Source organism: Crassostrea angulata, chromosome 5, assembly GCF_025612915.1.
Source record: "Crassostrea angulata isolate pt1a10 chromosome 5, ASM2561291v2, whole genome shotgun sequence".
Classification (NCBI taxonomy): domain Eukaryota; kingdom Metazoa; phylum Mollusca; class Bivalvia; order Ostreida; family Ostreidae; genus Magallana; species Magallana angulata.
Genome location: NC_069115.1, coordinates 51,785,523 through 51,809,342, shown reverse-complemented (window position 1 = coordinate 51,809,342; position 23,820 = coordinate 51,785,523). Strand labels below are relative to the sequence as shown.

The following is a 23,820-nucleotide window of genomic DNA, read 5'->3' as shown; positions in this document are numbered from 1 at the left end:
TTCCCCTGTTGACAAAGCCTTCTCTCTCTCTCCTGTATCTACAATGTCCTCCTGTTTATCTGTTCTGCACTTGGACCACCTCTGTGATGTCAGGTCAGACCAAAGGAGTACATCTTGGGCATCCTTCAGATCTCATCAGCCCACAACCTTTTCCTGCGATCTCTTCATCTCCGACCAAGCAACATGACACAGACTGTGAACAAACTATGTAACACTGTCAAACTCTGCCCAAAAACAGGGCCCTACACTGTCTGTCTGCCCTCGCTAATGTCTGTCAAGTTAGCTCTTCTCACTCTGTGAATTAAACTTCTTTCAAGTTTTATCTTGTTCTGATGAACAAGACACCTTTTTTTAATCTCAGTTACTTTAGTGCATCTGACTCTACCAACCCTATCTTGAGTTGCTATAAAAGGACACCAATAAATGTCCTCATTGCTTGGTTTTAATGAGGTTCATACAGCAGACAGTCCGAATACATTATCATGCTGCAAGCTAGTTCAGAAAGGGGACTTTAAGAATTATAACACTTGACCAGAAAAAACAGGTTGTTCATAACTGACCTATGACATGCCATCACATAGTTCACTGTCTGAAACCTTGCACAGTTGGCTGCCCATTGTGATCATGTGTGGTGCCTGGATCATGTAGACCCTGAAATCTATCCATTGCAGACTATCCTGACTGGATAACTTGCAAGAACAAGTCATAATGCTCCAATAATTCGGTCTAATTGCTCAAGTGTTCAAGTTTCCCCCTCTGTTGCTATTCAATTTCGTATCATAAACCAATGCTGATTTTTTATACCTTGTCTCTAATGACAATAATTGTTGAAAGGAATGTTAAAATGAAAAATATATCTTTTAGAATTTATGTACTGATCATGAAAATGAACCAATTACTGAAAGGGTAATTTTCTCCCCCAGACTTTAAAATACATTAGCACTGTATATTTCTACATTGCACTAATGAAAATCTTGTCAAAAGTCATAAGCAAGGGAACCCTGAGGGCCAATTGGCCAATCTTAACTTCTGACCATTACACAAAACCATTAACTTCTATGTGGTCAAACCTTGTAACTACATGTAACAAGGCACGAAACTGATGACCTATACACAAAATTAGGGAAAGAAAAGGATTACTACAAGTTATGGGCTGGTTTAAGGGAAAGGTGGGCTTTTTGTGGCCCATTAATCAGCAGGGGTATCTTTCCTGTCCTTAAATCATAGCTCAAATTGACCCAATGACCTTTCTAAAAATAGGTCAACATCATCATTGTAGGTCAGATTCCTAACATTAAACCCAATAAAAATTGAAGTCCTGATTTCTTTATGAGATCTTTTCAAAGTCATTAGCCTCTTGATAAATAATAAAACTTGGCATGCAGCAAGGGAAAGTTTTAGTTGCTGCCTGATTAAGTCATAAAATTGCTCTTAATTATCTGTTCTAGCATTCTGTTGTATGAGTAACTTGGCTATCATTCATGTCATGACTGCACTTTAATTGCAAAGTAATTTGAGGGGTTTAAAAATCTACTCTGACACATATAATGTCTCCACCAGTCTTTCATAATTCAGTTTTTGTGCTGATAATCAAAGCCTACATATCTATATCTATCACACATAAGGTTCAGGTTAAAAAAAATTATCAGATAATATGGCAAAAAAATTACAATATATAGTGAAAACAAAATAGCAAAGTGTTAAAGGTATTGAAAAGGCTTCAGTTTGATGAACAAAGAAACACATTTCGAGACTATGCCATTTATGTGCATGTTGGCATCGATCATACTAATAAAGGTGTGGAGTGGGGAGAAAGAGGAATCGAACTAATTATCTTGATTGCTCTGCATCAAAAGTTTAAGCTGACAGAGTAATTGATTCCAAAGAAAAAGAACTGACAATCAGCATTAGTGGAAGAAGGTTAAGTCGGTAAAAAGACTAGAAAGTTCATCAGGTACTTGTTAAGAACAAATTTTAGGGACCATCTTCAATAGCATTATATATATTAATTTTGTATACACACAATTAACTTTTTGTCTTCAGTTTAAAAGGATTAAAAGGCAACATGTATAAACTTATCAATCAAAAATATTTTTATCATAAAAATTTATAAATCCAGGTCATCTTAGATATCGATAATCTGAAAATAAAAAAAAAACACCTTAGAATAGCAATCTCACCTCTGCCCTAATTATTATTTCCCTATACCCCAACAGAATAAATTTTCTTGGCTGACTCCGTCACAACCTCAGAATGTAAGGGCAATCCTCCGTACACAAACCATGCACTTTACAAACATGTACAAAGGCCTCCGACACCCAGCACTTCCACCTCCCGTAATCAGGTGTGCAGTTCAATTAAGAAACCAAAAACAGGAAAACCTCTCCACAAGAAAGGCTCGGAAGTTTAAGTCATGGGCAAAACATCCGCAAAAACGACCACCTATGACAGAGTAGCATTTTGGACTGCCGTCGTCTTAGCTGGGTAGATGCAGTAGGTGATAAAAGCAGGTTTGCAAGTGGCGAGACAGATTTGTACATGGGCAGTATAATCTATATTGTGTTCATTCAAATTTCTTTACACCTAGTCATCCGTGGGATAGGTAGTGATTTTTTTTTTCGTTCAAGTAAAACCTGGTCATAATTCTACTTTAAACAGATTGGTGTTTTGTGAAGCCGGTGAATTGACAAAAATACATGTAAAATCTTTAATATAATGGCATGTTTCAATGTCTGCAGCATGCTTTCAGCATCAAATAATGTCATATATTTTGAATGATTGGCTTTCTTGACACATGAATATTTTGTAATTCATTATGAGATAGGGACTGCAAATAAATGAATGGGCCCTACTCCACTCTTGTGTGGGCGTGAGGAAGATCTCTACGCTGAGAGTTATTGTGAAGATCCCCATATTTTTCAAGAAAACAAACATAAGATATGTCCACTTCAAAGCACGGCTAGTTACCAATGTCACATCATAAATTACCAGCTCTGGATATGATACACATTCATCACTGGCAATACGCTAAGATTAAGTTCAGTTTAACAACAGAGAGAGAGAGAGCGCGCAAGAGAGATATGTATGAATGTGTTCGAAGGGAGGTAACTCTATGTTACACACTAAAACTGTTTAGAATTGTCTGATATAATACAGATACCAGCATGCATACATGGAATTACTGTCCTATAATGCAAAACCTTTAAACAAATTTTGTGAATGAAGTCTCCGTGGAAAGTAAATATTGACTCTATGTGTATTACCCTCCTTCAGATATTTCAACTACACCCTTTTGCACTCCTATCCTTAAGCTTACAACGACTTTCTTCTATGTAGGGGGCAAAATTACATGCATTGACGTAAAAAACCTTTAAAGGTGTATATTTAAGAATTAAAACGTTATCAAATGATCAGGCGGGGCTCTGAAGCAGTAGTGTGTCTGGTTGACACTTCTCTGATGCGTGATTTGGCAGTTACAGAAAATTAGCCCATCTCATTAACAATTTTAACTCTTTTATAATATCTGATATAGTCAGACTTGCAACTGAAACATAACCGCCTTTATTCATTAAGACCGCATTTATAGATCAAGTGTAAATATAACATCCTCTTAATTCACCTATTCTTCTCCATGAAGCATTTCAAAATACACAATAATTAATTAATGTGGTTTCTTAGCTAACATTATTAGTGAATAAATAATTAATTTAAGTTCAAAGGGTCAGCCCTCAAATCATGATGCATGTCAATCGCAATTCAATACCAGGAAACGGAAATAACTGCACTGTACTTCTAGCACCCTCATTTGATAAGTTGGATTACAGGGCACCAAAAACAATTTTTTGTAGTAAGACATATTGGTTATAAAGAGGAAGCCACATTGTTGATCAAAATATTTGGGACCATAAGCAAATATTTTGTAGTAAGACCTGTTACTGATCAAAACACTCGGGATCATCAGCAACTTTTTTACCAAGCCATGTTTTTTAAAGAAAACCTCAAGAATATTCTTATTTTAATTGACTTCTACAAATCAAATGCTTATTTGAAATCCCTCTAATCAGTATTTTTTCTACCTTTACCATGCTTTTCTATAAATCCAAAGACGGTTAGTGCTCAAGGGGATTTCACCTCTATACACTTAACTCTGTTTTTATCTAGATAAGTATAACTTTTGATATATACATGTAGTATTAAATATCCCCTTTCTTGGAAACAGCTGACTAATTAGGTTAAAAATATTCAAATGGAGTCCATGCCCAAATGGTAAGGAATAAACATAACATCAAAACATTAAAATCGTACGATTCATCATTTTTTGTCTTGATCAATATCTGTGTCACATAAACCGATAAAACCAAACAGATGTCTGAAATATTTAGATTGACTTTTTCGGGAATGACATGATCCACACATTGAACTCAGACAGTTCAATTGAACTACCGTCAATGCTTTCAGAAGATCTTCAAAATAAAACACTTTACTTGTCAATGCCAAACAAACTCTCCAATTGTCCCCTAAACACAGAACCATTGCAAATTCTTTAAAAAAAATGATTACAACTTGGGGCTTTAAGACAACAAAAGTCTAATGAACTTTGTTATGTGAATGTCCTGTTTTACTCCTAGAGCTTACAAAACAAATACTGGAGACGTGTCACAGAATCTCATGGTATTTAGAACCGCTTAAAACAAGCATCATCAATAACTTTAAAACAACACTGTCCAGTATTTGCAAGTTTCTGACCAACCACTTGAAAAATGACGCAAATATCTTTGTGCTTTCAAAAACCATAGAACTATTTGCTAGCTTTCATGAGAGTAAAAAATCAATTTTGTTTTCACATTATATTTTCTTATCTTACACGTATATCTCATTATCTACAGATTAATTACCATTTAAGAAGCACTAAAGTTTTGTCACTTGAAATGTTATGACATTGCATCAAATTTCTGTCAGTCCCAGCTTACTATGGAATCATTATAATTCGTGGTGGCTCAATTTTAGTGGTATTTGTGGGTAGCCCTCCCCAACGAATTTAAATCCTCAACGAAAACAATTTTAGAAAGAGTAATTTTTGTTGCCGAAACAGTAACCGATGCATCCACGAAATTACATCCCCACGAATCAGAAAAAAAGTCATAATCCATGAAAATTGGTCCCCACGAATTTAAATGATTCTACAGTATTCTCCCTTCTTTGTGAAAAAAGATCATATATGTACAGTCACTGATCAACAATCCTTATTCAGCTTTTCAAGTCTTCCTGAAGAACAAATTCACCTGTGTTGTGCATCACCTTGCACTTTCAGTCACATTATACGTGCATGTACATTTATTTGCACACAAGGACAGAGGTATTGTGACTGATTCATTCCAATCCCTCATTCATCCAGGAACTGCGGATCCATCAGAACTGGTTTTCGGAGAGTCATTTAATTTAAAAGTTGAGAAGATGAAGCCCTCATTTCTTAACTTTTTAGTAATCAAATTCTTTGAAATTAGAGTTTTATATAAATCGCATTTTTTTTTCAATTTAGCTGCGTTTACAAAAGGAAAATAAATAGACTTCAATGATTCCAAAATGAATGAATTTTTCACTACAGGTTAATTTCAAAACTGTTCTGATCAATGAAATGCCATTAAACACACTGAAGGGGGTCATTAGAAATATAATTGAGTTTTGCCGATCAGGATTACGCTTTATCTTGTACATGGATTACTGATTACCGAGAAAGTTTATAGTATCAGGTAACATGATACTCCTCCAGTATTTAACCGATTTTAATAATAGGGATAAAAATAGATGGCAATCTTATAATTGCTGGTAGTTAACTACCAATAACAAAGGACATAGTCCTTCTCTTTGTCCTATTCCTCCCAGTGAATGAAACAAATATAACTTGTGTATCAGGTTCAGAACTGTAGCTCTGGTGATGCCTTAACAAACTGACCCGGACATTAACCATTGAGAAGACCTACTTCGAAGACCCATCAATGAACCTGCCATTTTTAGGCAATTAGTTGGGATTTATGAGAGCTTTAAATGTTCAAATAATAAATGAGAGCCAATATCTAACATATATAGTGAATTGTAATCTAGCCTTCATAGTTTTGTATTTTGACAGGTAAAAAGATACAACATACTTCTAAAAGGTGTCTGTAATCTTTTACTTCATTATTTCTGATGATGATAATTGATGAATAAATGCATGAACCATACGTTCCTGTTTGTTAGGTTGTCTTAAATTTCAGAGTTCTTGTGTTTTGTGTGAGATATGACTCTCCTATCAGCAAAAGAGACGCCAGTATGTAGTGTTATTTAGATTATGGGCAATTATTGAATCAACAGTTATCTTTTGAAATTTTACACCTTGTAAAGCATTATTACAAACTGATGAGATTGTATAATTAAAGCCTGTAGTATTTATAGAGTATTAAGTCTGCCTTCAAACCAGGAGGAAACTTTAGTCACTGATTCAAATGTCCTAAAAAAATAAAGAGAACCTCAATGAAAGTCATTAGACTCAGATTTCGTATGCTAATGATTAAATCTTCATTAATTTTAGCCTAGATATCGGATGACCATGGCCTACTAGTATGAACCAATGAAAAAGTTTGATTTATCTAATTTTATAAACTTGATCAGTCTTACAACAGTATACATAAAGATTATTACAAAACGTCACACCCTGGGCCCACTATATATTCAGAGATATTCATTTCATGCGGACTGTACACCACTTATAAAAGAGGCCTCTAATCAAACTCTGGACTAATTTACCTCCATTTCCAATACTCTTACAACTATTTTCTTCATCGGTCAATGACCAACCAATTTATCCCTAGGGAGGACAGAGGCCCTCACACAGTGTTCATCGGTAACAATAATACACGCTATCAATACAAACCCCTTTAGTCCTCTAGGTTTTTATACCTATGTGCCCGTACATTATGATTATAGGTGTGGTACATTCTTTAGAATGTTAAAATATTCAGGGCCCTCGTTTGGTATCTGTACTCTTTAATGTAAGGTCACAATATATCATGGATGTCAAAAGTCCACATTTGTTTCAGTATTCCACACATAAAAACAAGCATATATCATTCTAGGATGCTTAGCATATATAACCCCATTTACAGACACAAATAGTGTTTCACAAAAGATACGAAACTCTAGTTCTCATAGGTATCATATTTTTGCAAAACACCAACAAACCAAGAGTCTCTCCTTAACACATATCACAGAACAGAAACCTGATGCCTGGCAGAGACACAGTGATGATATAACTTATAGACAGTGTGTAAGAGGATGATATAACTTATAGACAGTGTGTAAGAGTATCAACCCCTCTCAAGTTGCCCTACGATAAAAGGAGATGTGTAATGCCAAAGTGACAGTTTTCATTCTACTAATAAAGAACTAAGCTGGACTTGTGCCACATACCTCAAATTCTGCATCATGACCGACCAAGTCGCTTGGAACATAACCAAATCCATGCATGTAAATTTCCATGGTAGAAGGGTCCACTTGCATGCTCTTTTTGGCCCGACTGGTTCTCCCGTCTGAATTCTCATCCTGATGCTTAGACTTTTTAGTTGATTTTCTTTTAGAGTTTGGCGAATGCAATGTGGCTATGCGGAATGCAGCTTTCAATTTAATCTTCTTGGAACTAAACCTTGGTCCCACTGAATTAGGTCTTTGAGCGGGAAGACCCTGATTGATGTACCCTGGAGATTTGCTTCGTAACATTTTATTGGATGAAATGGTGTCCAGTCTTTCCTCGGACCTAGACTTGGACAAGCATCTGGCCACTTCAGCATCCTCTCCATCCCTTGGTTCCGAGGTCTGTCTCTTTCTAATGGGGGGTTGGGGAGCCATGTGCTTTTTCCCAAAGTTCAGTCTGCGGGGGGAATCAGAACTAGGGGACACATCATTCAAACTCTGTGTGTCCAGAGCAAAAATCCTGTGAATGCTGTCCAGAAAATCCGTGGACGAGGATATAGAGGTTGAATCACTGTCAAAACTCAAGTGAAAGTCCGACTTGTTTGGGGGGTCACTACGGAGGGACAAGGTGGGGCTCTCCAGGTCGGTAGGCAGGAGGGTCCCCGTGGACACAAACTTCTTCATTTCACCAGCCATTGTTAGCTGGGTGGACTGAGCGGCAGGGGGTTTACTGGTCCCATCTGACACCATAATCCAAAAACATATACATCACAATATCACTGTAAGCTTTTGTTGTCATAATGAAAGGGAGGGGAAAAAAATAGATCAAGTTTTATGTCAAATCCACTGAGAATATAAACATAATATTCTGACAAAACTGCTGTCAAAATTTCACAAACAGCGCTCAGTGTTGTAATCCTCATATAATGCACACACCTTCACAAAAAATTTATACATACATCCAACACAGAGAAAATATATACTGTGGCAAGGGTTTTTATATGGCCCTTATCATCTCTCCAAGTCAAGTTGACAAACACACAAGGCCAGCATAGAGCACCTGACACTGGCTAGTATATAACATAGGGACTGTGATACCTGAAGACAGTTCACACTTTGTTAGGCCAGGCTAATTATTCCCTTACCAGGACTTATTTGTCCACTAAACAATTTCTATTGTTCCGGTCCACAACTGCCCTGGGCTCTTCAGAGCTTTCTCTCAACCATCAGGTGGTCACAAGCTGGCTGCTTAAAAAACTTGTTTTCTTTCAGACTGTATAGATTTAAAGTACTGTTTTCTTTGATATCAAGCCCTGGCTAAGTCCTCGGCTGGACAATAGTCAGCCCTGATCTTCTTCTGTTTTCTCCACTCAACAATAGGACAACAAATCTGTTATCAATCTCCTGTATCTATGTTTGATCACTTACTTAAGGTCAAAGCAAAATAATTTTCTTTTCACTGCTGTTTTCAAACAGATTATTTTTACAGTCCAACTTTTAGAGCTTTCCTGATGACCCAGGATAACAAAAAAGTTGTCAGTCTCTGTTATCTCATATGTACATGTCAAAAATTCCTGACTTTTCTGGGGTAATGCCCACACAATGGCCAATTTTATCCTTCTAAGTGATGGGGTAGCTGCTAGTCTTTTAACACATGCAGCAAATATCTGGATACATTTCCTCTTGCGCCTCAGCAAACACTTTAAACCTGTACACAAACACAATGTAGACTTCGTGTTTTATTACACAATACATACACGCCACCTTTTTATGCAAATTATAAAGGCCGGGTATACAGTCAACATGATATAGGCATCCCTAAGGAGATGCATAAAATGATAAAATACCTTTTCATCCAATTCAGTAAGGCTACCTACACTCACAGCAACAGGTCTATTCATCCACTCGCTTTTGTGAAGGTTAACATCTCATACAGGTTTCAAAATACGCCACTAACTTACACAGATTTCACTAAAGTGAAGGGGTCTTAAGAACTCTGAATAGGCTCCTTTTCTGACTGAAATGTTCATTAATGCTAAATAGAGCTCTACCCCTGGACCAAACATCCACCGACTGTCTCCTGGACAAAAGTGACAATAAACTCCAGTTTCTCTTTATGGGCTGTTGATGAAGCCTTAGAAAACTACGGCTAAAAACTGTACATAAATCGTGCCCTTTAGTTAACAATCTTTTTCACACAAATGACCAAGCCCAAACAAACCATTCCTTGTGTTCTCTGCATACATTATTTGGTCATCTAAGCACAGTAAATGTTTTTTCAATGCACTTCTCATGAATTCCACAAACACAATCTTTCGACCTGCTGGACTTTAAATTCCGTTTATCTGTCCCAATCCCCTATTTCCAGTCAATTTTCTTGTAACCTGTGTCGAAGATCTCTAATTTCAAGTCGTAAAATCCAAAGATCGAATGGGTTTCTTGGTCACCGATAATTTTGAAAATGAAGATCACTGTTTGCAAGGGGTGTCCGAGGTCTCACCTGATAAGCTTCTCCGTAAAATATTCCGCTTTCTTCTCCGCCCAAACAAATTCTCTCTGTCCAATCTCAGTAATCCTTCACGTATTAAAAATCATTAATTGGGATTTCAGGAACAAAAAAGTTACTGAGAAAACACAATCTTTTAACAATCTCCAGGCTGTTAGGGCTAGATAATTAAAAACAACACAATATTCCTCCGAATACTTGGTGGATAAAAATCTCTCTCATTCAGCTTTCTACATATTCAAAGGATCGGCAATGTTGCGAGAAGAATTTCCTCATTTGAAGTTGGACACGCAGTTTTTGGTTTTATTTTTTCTAAAACAACATGGCTGATGGTCTATAGTCTCTCCTCAGACAAAAACCACACAATAATTCATAAAAGGAGAAGATTTGTGATGGATGAGTGGGATGTTTTATAAATGTCTGTGCTTGGTTGCACCTTTATCCAGTCAACATATGCTAATTCCTTTCACAATACCAATATGATATCACAGCTTTTAGGTAAGCGTGATTGTTCTCCAAGATTTATCAAGGCTCCAAATCCCTGTATCAGATAGTACAGAAATCTCTCCTTATTCGTGTCTATCACAAGTAAGGGGCCATCCAATGCCTTATTCTTAAGCAACCATCCAATGGATGAATACACAAGAAGAAACTGAATGGAAATCGTTTTCAGCATGGATTCCCTGCCTCGTCGGCCTTAAATGTCGAGACACATATAAATTCCTAATTTCTGGTTAAGCTTGACTGCCAATTCATTTAGCTTTGATAGAGCTAGGTATGTACAAACTAGTTAAAATTAATATATCTGTGTCACAGATGTTCTTAAAATAGGTTAAAATCTACGTGCTCCTCATTAAAATTCAGACTGCATCCCTCTCTTTCGTGTCTTCAAGGCAACTAGCCAATACACAAACCACTTTCCTAGGTTATCTTTACTTTATGCATAAAAGGCCAATTCTAAATAGTTACAGGGCAGACAAAATAAGGAGGTAAATTGCAGTGATGGTGTCATAAAACCTGTGTCCTCGTGTGGAGTTGAATAATCAAACTATGGTCGATAAAACAATTCAACAAGGTGTTTTCGTCATTCAGAAATCCCCAATTCGTACTTCCGATACCATTTGATTTACCACTATATCAATTGATGTGCTTTTCATTTATCTGTGGTTTTTTCGGTAAAGAAATGTGTAATTTATGCACCTGATGGTGACACCTTAGTGATATTGAACCAAAACGGGTGATTCATTGGTTTTCTTATTAAATTAAAACTTTTACATTAAGATCGGAGACAAAATTTACACCTTTTTTGACATCCGTTTTTGCAACATCAAAGCACATACATGTTGTATGCACTGGGTTATATAATGCACTCTTAAGAAAACACACCCAAAAATCACAAATAATAACACCTACACCAAATCCAATTTTCCAGCTTTTGACAAAAAAATCTGAATATGATGTATTTAAATGTTTTTTGAAAAACAAAATTCCAGAGAATCTTTAACACTGAGAAATTCCACAAAAAAATACATTGACGGGACCTAATATTTGGGTAGGGTACATCATAAATAAACTCTCACTTAAAACAGATACATATATTATCCTATTCTTTAAGACCACAACACCTGCAATATTGAATGCTCCAGCATGGGAACCATACAATAAGTTTCAAATTATGGTCAGATGAGAGTTGTTATTTTTTCATTGTCTGATCCCTTATCGAGAGTCCATAATCCGAGAAAATAGACTTACGACTGACGTCTGAAGGTCCGATGATGAGTGTCCCGATAAGGACTTATGAGCAGGCCCTAGAGATTAAGCACACAGATGGTAATCATATAAATTATAATTTCTTTCTTCCTTTTAAATTGAAACTTTATTAGATTGAGAAATCCGAGTCCACCTTTTCAGACTCGAGGGTTCTTATGAAGAAGTAACAAAGTCATTGTTGATTTAGACCCGTCTTGGCATAAAAACACTGAGAGCACTGTCGCTTCAAAAATATGAAATCTTGTTGCAATGGGACCAAAGGTGGACCAAGGTCTAAATCATGCTCCAGAATGTTTTCTCTATCATAATGTGGTCCAAATTATTGAAATCAACATCTTGGAAATTTTTACTTAAAATATTTAAAGGTCGTTTCTCTGTAAAGCTAACATTATAAACTGTTGCCTTATTTGAGGTTCCTGGCCTTTCAGCAGATAATTGACTTTTCCTTGCAAATTACAGCCCACAACACGTGTCAAACTCTGATTTTTTTCTCCACACTTTAATGAGTGTATACATTGAATATTTAACTGTGATAGAGAAGTCTGCACCCAGTTAGTGCACATTACTGCATTATAATAAGACATAAAGCCATTAAATTCCAGGAGACTGCATTCCTCACATTAATCTCCTGTTACTGGGTACTCGTGAGCAGAGAGGTGTCAGAAGTCAGTCGGTACCAACTTATAATTGTTCTATTTACCTGTCTAAATGCATGCACAAACACACTCTACGTGCATTGTTTGCCAATTCTTCAAGACTTTGATTGACTTGTCAAGGTTCTACCATGCAAAAGGTTCACAAAGCCCCAGCCTGCTAGACAGGTAAATGATGTAATCGTGGGTGTGAGCATCTATAAACAGGTATTGTCCATTTATTAATTAATGAATATGAGCAATTTGTGTCAATTGAAAGCCAGGTGTCTGAGAATTTCTGGAGTTTTGTGAGAATTAAGGAGTAGGTGCTCTTTCTGGTTACAATCTAATTAAGCTCTGAATTGTTAAATAGAATTAACACATCCAATAACTAAACATTGAAAAATGATAAAAGGGGAAACAGTTTGTATCAACTGTTTAAGCATTAATGAGGAAAAAATAAAGCAATAAGGACTTAATTCTTATAAAACAATAAATGTTATTTTATTCCTCATGTAATGAAAAGATGAATAAAGAGCAATTTTTCAAAATCATTAGAAGTCTAATGTGTCAATAAACGAAGATATCAGGATTGTTCAAAAGATTCCCCAGAATACCCAAGCCTTTGAGGATCAACGTAATCAAGTGTCCCTTCTCTCAGGACACCGAATTTTCAATCTGGACATCAATCCCATAATGCTAAAGTTAGAGATTTCTCCAATGAAAGCTTTGTTTACAGTGAGCTTAACTTCGTTGTGTGTATACCAAACATTTCAAGAACATCAAAAGAATGACAAAATGTGAACTAGATAGTTTTATCAGCCTGTCAGCATTCCGCCAAAACACATGTCAGAGATTGACACACAACGATGTCTTCAGAACCGGAAAAAAATGACACATATTTCAAAAGATCAGCCACAAGAAATGAAGTTGCATTTGCTGTGTATCTGTCAAACTCATTTGCATTTATTTAAATGGCCCGGTAATACAAGATTAAGAGTCATGGCTGTACATGGGATCCCTACCCGAATCTAGGCGACGCCCAAAGTTTTGTCGTGACACTGCATACAAATAAAAGTTACATTTTTTGAGTGCACCATAGATTGATAATAAATGCGATAATTCACCAGAGTGTTCCCTTCATTATCCTGGCATTAAAATACCTCAGGTCTTGTTTTATCTGTGTTAGCAATTAGCAGATTGGTAAAAATTTTGGGCATTGCAGCATTGTGATAAATTGCATTTCTGAGAGTAAATGCATTGAAAAATATCATCTTGCAAGTCAAGTGGGACATAAGTGTTTTAATACAGCTAACTCTGTAATAATCTTTCAACATTAATTGAAATTTTGTTGCTTTATTTCAGAAAAATTTCATTAAATGTGAAAGAGATTAATGGGGGAAAAGTAAGAACTGCAGTTTTTTTACCACATCGACCAAAAAGAATTTATATATATATGTCACAAGACATAAAAACAATAAAATTTTCAGAAAATCTAAAATCTGAAAGCAGCTTTCATTTACTTTATTGACTCCATAAACGACACTTAAACATAAACTTAGACAAAGCTATTACTGCAATTATTTGCGCTAAGCTATTATTTTTGCTCCTGATAAATATTCTCCAGTGCCTAGGGTTGGGTAATGACCCTGATGGTTGTTAAAAAACCTCTCGCATGAATTGGCCATCAGAAGGCTGGATTTGAGCTAAATAAATGGTAGTGACAGATTCTGACACCAGTGAAGAATTTGCCATATACTGACAAGACTCCCGCAATCAATCACGTTTGTTTTTCTTTTTTCTTTTTTTTCTTTTTTAATAATAATAATAAAATGCCAAGGTTACAAGCTATTGTTCATATCAAGGATCTCCTCTCCTGTCACATATCTGAAAACATGACCCTTTTATTTGTGTAACCATTTTTGTCTTCCTTTCAAATTTTGTTTGCCTTATTATTGCACGCTCCTTCTTATTTCAAATTTAAAACGAATTTTAAAAAATGCTTTTTTTTATTCAAACGATTTAACCTCAAGAATGTGTGTATGTAGCATCCTGTTTCAAATGAATAGACAAGGATTATTTTATTCAGGGAATTAGGGTTTCATTTTCCTATTCTCTCTTTCTCTCATTTTTAACAAAACCGTCGATTTAAATGCCTATACAACAGATATAAAACCATTAAAAAGATCAAATTTACTCTTTGTTAAGCTGTTATATAAAAAATCAAAATACTGCAATTCCCTAACATTAATTGCAGACTATAAAATATCATGCTAAAAATTTCAGAATCATGAAATCAGTTATACCAAAATACGAACATTTGAATGAAATATTAAGCGAGTTTTGTTGTTTTTTATTCACAGCTGGGGATTGGTGAGATTCCGAGTCGCCATAATGCGAGGACTCGGCTCTAACTTTTGACTGCTGTGGCGTTGCTTTGCCGACATGGACCTGTACCATGTGGAGAACCTCAAATATACGCAAGGCGACCAAGCAGAACAATATATGCAAATAAAACTAGATAAGACATACATATTTATGACCATTTTCTCTTTTATTCCTCTCGTTTCTCATAATTATTCAATTCTCTAACTGCCTCATGTATAGAAACCATTAGGTCATGCTTTTTAATGTCATTTCAACACAGTATTTCAGATCAATCTCTCTTTTAAATTCTGCTTACAATCTTTTCAAATTCAACAATTTATGATGAATTCATAAGCTATAAACAAGGTCTACGAAAATTTCAAAATAATCAGGAATGTATTTAAACCATAGCTACACAAACTTTTAATAACAAATCTTCCAATAATTTTCGCAAATAAAATTCAAAACTTGTTGGTCCTTATTTATATAACCTATTTCTGTGGAATGTCTTTCATAAGCCTATACCCATCTGCCTATTCACCCGATTTATAGCTTTAATCAAGGGACACCCCCTGCAGCCATTGATGCGATTTTTTCTTCACAAACACACACATGGTCAAGATAAGAGGATAAGCTACCCGTAAAGGAATGTGATAAAATATGATGGAAACCGCAAAGACATGACACCAAGGAAGAAGAAAAAAAACTGCGGCAAATAATTAGCACCCCCAAGCGATCGTAAAGGACGACTGAAATCAAAACAAACAGCCCATCTTCATACCATCCCTGACTGCTCCACACACAGGGGCTGTTTGGGACTGTTGTCATTGGGGCATTGTTGTTCCAGCTCCCCGCTGCGAGATTCCCGCATCACCCCGGTAAAATAATCGGGGGCCGCCTTTGTTTATACTAGATAGGTGACGGACGCAGGACCCCTGAACCATCTCCAAGTTCGAGAGTCGAATAAGAAGACGTGAAATTCAAGTAAACAACACTCAACATCAACTTCAGCCGTGTCAAATACTTTTATCTTTCAATGATTTTTGGAATTCCAAAAAAAAGAGGATATACCCAGACATGAGATGGTTTATCTTTCATATTATATTTACACTGTACGCACAATTTCTATGATACAATGTTATTCTACCCAGAATCAGAAATACAGCAGTTCAAATGTGAGGTCATTCTTTCAACTTTTTCTTCCTATTCACGATGCTAAATGAATGAATATAAATGTAAAGTTAAGGGGTCCTTTTCCTGATGAAATAAGGTCACTTTGACCTGATTAAGATCGACAAAGAAATTGGATTAACAGTGGATCTATCATATCTTTTATCAATCAAATAGTGACTGTCCTTTTAAAGAACTTCATGACTTGAACCACTAACACACACAATGACCTGGGACTGGACTTCTACAGCTTTAGGCCTGGCTCATGTTCATAGTTAATGTGAATACCTCAACTAAGGAAGTGTTCCATCAAATTATTTGCGAGACATTTTCTTTTAATAAAATAAAACAACCAAAATATACAGAAGTTATATTATTTTTTTTTTCATTAGTCTAATAGCATAGCCTGATCAGGTAAAAGCGTTATATTGTAATCTACAAGTTGTGGGTTCAAATCTGGTTGGGGATTTTTCAAAACCTTTCTAAGAATTTGATAAATGCATTTTAAAAGCTAAAACTTGTAAATTCTGAAAATATTCAAACTAGGGTATATAAAATTGCAATTTACTGATACTTCCATCATCATGTCACTATCTTAATGTATCTTAAATTCTACTTAAATAAAAATAAAATAGTTACTATAGTTAATGGAGATTGAATTTTCTCAGAATTGCCTAATGTCATCAAATCTCTGATAACTTAGACAATTAAAGAAAGTTAACCTCCTTATTGAATGAGCTATTTCAGTTCAAAAAGCAATACACATTTCACAATCTTCCCAAATATCAGACAAAGTACTAATTAGTAACAATTAAACTTTAATTAGTCACCAACATGACTGGCAAAACTTTATCAAAGATCAGAGAGTCTGTTAATCCATCACCCTCCAAAAGGACACAGTCTACATTTAGCCTTTCATTCAGTGAGACATGTCTATAGGTATGTATAACTATGAAGGGTATCTATTATCTGGGACTTCATCAATCTGAAAGTTGATGGGATCTTAAAAATACTTATGTGACTTTTGAATATTGATGGGAATGTATTCATGAGTGTTCACAAAATACATCCTAACACACATCACTCAAGAAATTTAACTCTGAAGGAGTTAATCTTTATATAGTAAGTTTTATTCTTATCAATGACCTGAGAACAGTATCTTTTTACGTTCCAATAAATCAGTCTTTTCTAAGAAGTGTCACCGACATGCAGTTTCATAGATATTTTATGAACATGCAACTTAATACCCAGGTTGATATTCTGTGGACAATATCTAGAAGTTTTGTGTAAAGAAAAAAGTCAGCCAAATTTTTGTGAGGGAAATAACTTATTAAATGAATGCGGAAACGAATGGACAAACAGATAGGAAAATCCTAGCTTTATATGCATGGTCATCATACTTGAGAGTCAGATTTGAACCAAGTTCATGAGACTTCAAGAGTCCGTGAGGAATCTCAAAGCACCAACTTAACCCTGGTTGTTTACACGCTATTTTCCGCTTCCATAGAGGTATAAATATCAATATGAATATCCGACACAGGCAATATCAACTGTCACTGAAAGTGTTATAAAAGCCCTGTCCTTGCTTATCTGGTGATTAAAAAGCCCCTGTGTCAAGTCTTGAAATAAAAGAGAGATTTTGGGCTAGATAGCATTATATTCCCAAGACATATTTATTTATAATGCTTAAGCTGAAATTTCAAACAACATGACCATATTATATTTTGACATTATGATTTAAATAAATAGCTTACCACACAGGACTGGGAACGGAAGATTCGTTTCCGCACTTTTTGACCTTCCCTGCCCATCATTTTTCGACAATAAACATGTAAGTCTTAATTTCAATAAAAGATTAAATCCATAAATGCAAAAAAACAACATCCAAGGAGAAGCGGAGTACAGTGTGTGTCCAAAATAAGGCACCGGAATAATTGGAATAAAAACAGGGTAATCCTTTGACGCAATGATCAGAATGATATACTCTTTTGTACACGAAATATTCTGATAAATGCACACCTAAAAATATTAAAAATCTGGTGACAGAGTTGTCAAATTTATGATCATGTGCACGAATCAATCATTGTGCTGACTTTGTTTTTTGAACTTACTCTTTAGTTATTCACAGTATATACTTTAGCTCTGAATTAAATTACCATTCCTTAATGAACACTGTCATGTCCCTGTGGTTTAAGGTAATTGTCCATGCTAGGATCTGTTTTTTTTGTGTACTGAAGATATAATAAGTTAGTGTACATAAAGACAGCCCCTCTTTTGCCCCGTGAGCTTTAGCGCTGGGAATTTGATCATTCCCGATACAATCTGTGGGACACACAGTCTTTCACACTTTTTCTAAAGTTGTTAAACTGTGTTATATAATTGAAAAGAAAACCCTTATTTAAATTCTTTGCTTGAAATAGTGTTGCCTTATATATTCAAGCTGAAGAGCTTTTATTATGGTTATGAAATAGTCTAGACGACTATCTAATACAAACATCAAGATACACTTTTAAACATTCACCAAAAGAAATATTTTACTTATGCAAAGGGAAATAACTCTGACAACACAACAAAACTGGTATATGTATGTTAAATGGACTAAACTCTCCCCACTTTTTATGTATCTTTTAATTATGTGTGGAGTACATTACAGCCCACACAGAATTTATACATACGGAATTTCAACAGGAGGACTGTAAATTGGTCAACACCTGTGATATGTTAAATCAGTTTGGTAATTACAACACCTGAGCTTTCACCATGCAGTTCAAAAAGTTCAGAAGGATTCTGCATCCCTTTAAAAAACATAACATTGTGATGGTTAAAATGTCTCCTCAAACATCCTCAAAATCCATATCCTTAGAACCTGGGTTGGAATTATTCAGTTCAACAAAAGAAAAAAGGTACAAAAGAATCCCTTTTTAAAACTCTAATTGAAGATGTGAACCCCACTCTTAATTCATATAATAGAGACATCGCCTATATCTACGTTAAAGCCCCAGTTTTTCTCCCATGGGAGAAACTTTTTTCATCAGGGTCTGCTGTCAACAAAAGGTTACAATCCAGTCAGATTTATGACTCTGCAGTGATGCTCTGCCTAAAAAGCTACAGCATTACTGAATGAAATAACAAGAATGTGTTGAAATTTATTCCCACTTGTGTCCAAGGTAAGGAACACTAAGTGGGTTTGGATACCTTGACCATACTAATTTTAAAACAACCTTGTCCGCAAAACCTTCAAGATATTGAAGATGTGGAATAGTTCAGACTCGGACTCTGAGAGCGATAATGGTGACTGAATATTATGTAAATATGGTTTATTTGCTGTGATAAATAATTGCTACTGTTAATTTATTGTATGAATTTGAGAAATTTTACATAAAAAGTTAGCAATTGGTGTTTATCAATGAAAGTCAGTGATATACTAGCAGTGCTGAGCTGACAGCTCTGCAACTCAGCTGCTCTTTATACAGCTGAATCTAATGCTAGGTGACAGATTCTGATAACAAACCAATTAAATTGAGTTGAAAACAAGCAGTGTGTGTCATACAGTGGCTGCATTAAATTCCCCCGAACTTGGGGCTTTAAATTAACAGCACCTTGTCAGGAAATATTATCTTTCCATTTGATCTCAATTGAGCATGAACTGAAAATATGTCAGCTATATGTCTAAGCTCTAACCAAAGGCAAACATCCCAGGGCTTCTTGGTCACCTCAAACAAAGCCTATCAAACTGTTCAGGTGCATACTGCATGGAAGATGTTGTATAATTCTTAAAAAGTCTCACATTTTGCATATTAAAAATTCTACGCTAACAGGTATTTAGATCATATTCTGCTACGTAACAAACAGGTGTTATTATATATTACAACAGATGTTGGTGCAGAGACGAATTGTTCGCCTTGACCTATTTATTTATAGAAGCAGACTGTGCCTGGCATTTGCCTATTTACATTTTCCTTGTCAAAAAATGCACCAAAATGAGCATTATATACAAACAGACAGGTACATCAACATAAACAAAGCTGATGGATATAGAAAAACCGAATGCCCTACACTAAATCTCAAATTTTAAATCTAAGACTGTTTGATTTGACAATGACTGTATAAATTGCAAAGAAAATTTAACTTCATCTGAATTGTTTTATTCCACTGATTTGCAACTGCCAGAGTATGAGATATGGTAAATATTGTGATCCAATTAATCCTAAGGTTTGAATCTTATAAGCTCCCCAATGCTCCAAGTATTGCAGAGCACATTTTGGACAGAAGAAAATTTATTCACTAGTAAAGGTATAAATATCATCTATTCATTCATAATGTTCCTTAAAAAAAATAAGACGACAGACAATATAAAGTTTTTTTTCACACCGTGCAGAGTAATAAAAGCTTCTGTAGATTCTGTAAAGGTTATTTCAAGGATGGAGGGGGGAAGGGGGATCGAGGGAGTCTACAGAAACTGAAGTAGAAGGAAAAAAAATAAAAACTTAGAAGGGGGGTCTGGGGGTCTAGCTTACAGCTAGATTGCGTTTGAAATGCAATAATAGCTGGGTAATTACGTCATTATAGGCGGGGAGGGGGGGCCTGCATTACAGATGTACGAGAACTTACAGGAAGATGAAGCAGTGTGTCCAAGCTATAGGCCGAGGACCCTCGTCGTAGGTTGCAGAAATCAACGAACGAATCGTCAGATGTGTATTTCTCATCCAACAACCTACAATGATAAAATAATGCATTTATAACATGTTAATTATCTTAGAGGATTTTTTTTTTTTATATATAATGTATAGTTCTCACATTTAAAAGTAATTCATACATCAATCCAATAATGAATGAGATTTCCTCAATATACTTTCAAACATGCAGTTTATCTCATTTAAAAAATTCATATCAAAAATATAGTTAAAAAAATTATACAATGCAAAAACAACATACTGATTTCTAATGATATTCCTACTGAACAGCTATACAATAATAAAAATAACCCTTACCCCAAAAAAGCACTGAAAAGTTATGACTACGAGCCATGAAAAAATATTTTTTAAAAGTGATATATAAGTTAATTCAGCATAATTTGGAACCAATTCATCAATTTTAATTCCAAATCAGCATAAAAAGTTATGATTATTTTGTAACTTTTTGTTTATAAGTACAAAAAGTAACACTTGACATTTCATTTTTTTTCCATCAAAATATAGTAAGTACAAAAAAGTTCTTTAAAAGTTACAAGGACGTTTTAGATATAGGTACAAAAACGTTACAGAGGTAGGTACTGAAAAGTTAATAAATAAATGCTAAAATCAACATATCTTTAAAAAAATCAAAATGCGGAATAACTTCTGACAAATTGATTAGAAAAAAAGATTCAAGATAAAGAAAAAAGTAAAAGAAAATTCCATTACTACCCCCAAAGATAGTACAACTCGGTGGTCCCTAAATTATAATGCATCTGGGTAAACAACCTAAGAAGAATTTTTATGGAAAAGATCTGACAGACTATAGTGCATGAGTGAACTCTAGCCCAGTGCCTTTGATCAGGGGGACTGTGTCAGGACAGATCTTTCCGCATCATTTCTTTAAAAATCCCCTCCTTCACAAAACAACGCAAAATGTTTGAATTTTGTAATCTCCGCGATCAAAGATATGAAATTATGGAGTTTTGTCAGTTTTTTTTCGGATTGCGTGATTGGCATAATCTGCATTGTGTGGAGATTCTGTTTGTCGGACCATTAACTCCTTATATTAGATCAGAAGTCAATCAGTAAATGACATCTCTATAACAGGGAAAATAATTCACAAAGTTCAAAGGTTACAACTACCCCCCCCCCCCCCCTCAAAAAAAACCCCTGCTTGTGTTCTCCTAATTTGTACACCAGATTTTTAGTTGAATTTGGGGTATTATTGTTTTCCATCATATTTTTTAGATCAGGCGGATAAAGATAGCAATAATATACCCCTTCAAGGTAACTGCTGTACTGCAGGGCAAAATGACAAAGTTTAGTAAAATATGACGTAACATCAATTGTTCTATTTACATCATTTATTACCTACTAAAACTTCAAAGTATATCAATTTGCACTGCAAGAGAGTAGTATCGCAGTTATCATGATGGGGTCTATATTTTACTTAAGATAATGTTACTTCCTATAATTTCTCCTACCTAATGCCCCCTCTGAAATATACTGTACATCTACTGTATAATTATTAGATACAAGATGTTCCTAATATAAATCAAGGTACATATATAGAATCAATATAATTATATAGACATGCATCCTCCATTATTGCACTCAAACACCCAAGCAATATATTCACAGAGTTAAAAATCATTGAAATTCAGGATACAGAATTATGCATTCAGATTAAAGAATTTAATATGATAATAAAATATGCTGGACTGAATGTTGTGTAGAAAATAACACCAAAATGCATCACATTAGAAATTCAGGGTTTATGTTAAATACATTTCAAGTTTGTAATCAGAAACCTTCTTATTATGCAGACTTTTTTAATTGTGCAACAGTGAAAAAAAAAAAATGTCTCAAGTGCATTCAACAGTGACAACCACTGCATATTTCCTTTTTATCTTTCAGTACTACAGCTTTTAAAAAATATTTTTAATTCCATTTTCTATACATTCTTAATATCGTAAATATGTTTCGGAAATAAATTGTTTACTCACTGTCTGGTCTTGTGATAATTGTTGCAGTACTCCTCGTAAACGGTCCACAGCTTGCTATTAAACAGACTTCCTGCAAGGATATTAAAATTCACAATGAAATCCAGATACACACATCCAGACTGTAAATAAGGGGACAGAAGAAGAAAAGCGATCTCTTAAGCGGGCAGTCGCAGCTTAGGTAACATCACACTCGGTGCTGGGTCCCCTTCTGATGGAAGCAAACAGAGGACGCAGAGTGTTTACACAGACTGGCGATTATCATCCGCTAATTAATTCCACTTCATAATTCCAGCGAGCGCTGAACTCTTCAGCAGACTCAATCAATGAGTTGAGTTCAACTCAAGTACGATTTCACTTGGTCAGGATGTGCTAAGTTTGCTCTTTCCAACCAACAGATTTTCATCAAGTGGGATTTGTTGATATCTATTTCCGACCAATTAGAAATTATTCAAGTAGATTTCTATACAGTTTCAATTGCTCGTGAGAAACTATTTCCAGAGCTTCTTATTTGGTTATCCACATATATTCTAGATTGTTAAAATGTCAATGGGAGAAAATAAGAAAGACTTTCAAATCTTCAATTAATAATTATCTGTCATCCTTTTCATTAGAGGAGTTAATAACAGAGAATCGCTTCTCTTCCTGGATATTTTCTCCTTTCATTTTCCACTCAATTTACCGATTAAGGTGGGATCATATTGTCAATGAGATATTTATCAAAAAACTAAATCTTTAAGCCTCATGTGCACCAGATACAATAGGTAATTCTTTTTTCTGAACAGTTTTGAATTATCCCTGAAGAAGATCAATAACTTTACGAACTTTTACCTGAGTGAAAAAAAGAGGTACGTGACAGAATGAATACATATAATTCATAAAGTCTGACTCCTCAATGAAGATTCGCCACCATAGATCACAATCAATCACACACTCTCACTTGAATGGGCTTATTTACACAGAACAAGCACATTGAGCTCAAATGTTGCTAATTGTGTAAATGAACTCTTTAATTAAAAGATGGGACAGTCTATATAATCATTATCATTAGGTGGAACCCTCAAATCCCCTCTCACCACAAAAATCCTTCAGGCAATTTGTCATAGGTTGTTGTTGTCCTGACTTTTAATCAGCAATATGTATGAAACCCTCATTAAATTTCAATATTTACAGATATTATATCACCATTAATCTCTATACACTCTTCTTGAAACTTGAGTACCTTTGCCAATTTGACCTTTGATCCCTGG

At 35.1% G+C, this 23,820-nt stretch overlaps 1 protein-coding gene across 11 annotated transcripts in view; it reads right to left on the bottom strand.

Moving 5' to 3' along the window:
- LOC128184240 (uncharacterized) overlaps positions 1–23,820 on the bottom strand; it is a 105,933-nt gene that overhangs the window by 41,053 nt on the left and 41,060 nt on the right. For 9 of the 11 annotated variants that reach the window (XM_052853650.1, XM_052853652.1, XM_052853653.1 and 6 more), the window contains 2 exons: positions 22,574–22,643; positions 20,503–20,605 (listed from right to left, as the gene is read on the bottom strand). In XM_052853650.1, the coding sequence (XP_052709610.1) occupies positions 20,503–20,605; positions 22,574–22,643 (173 nt within the window). Of the gene's footprint in view, positions 1–7,446; positions 8,140–17,645; positions 17,947–20,502; positions 20,606–22,573; positions 22,644–23,820 lie in introns of those variants that run through there. The other 2 variants (XM_052853660.1, XM_052853656.1) reach the window with 2 other exon arrangements.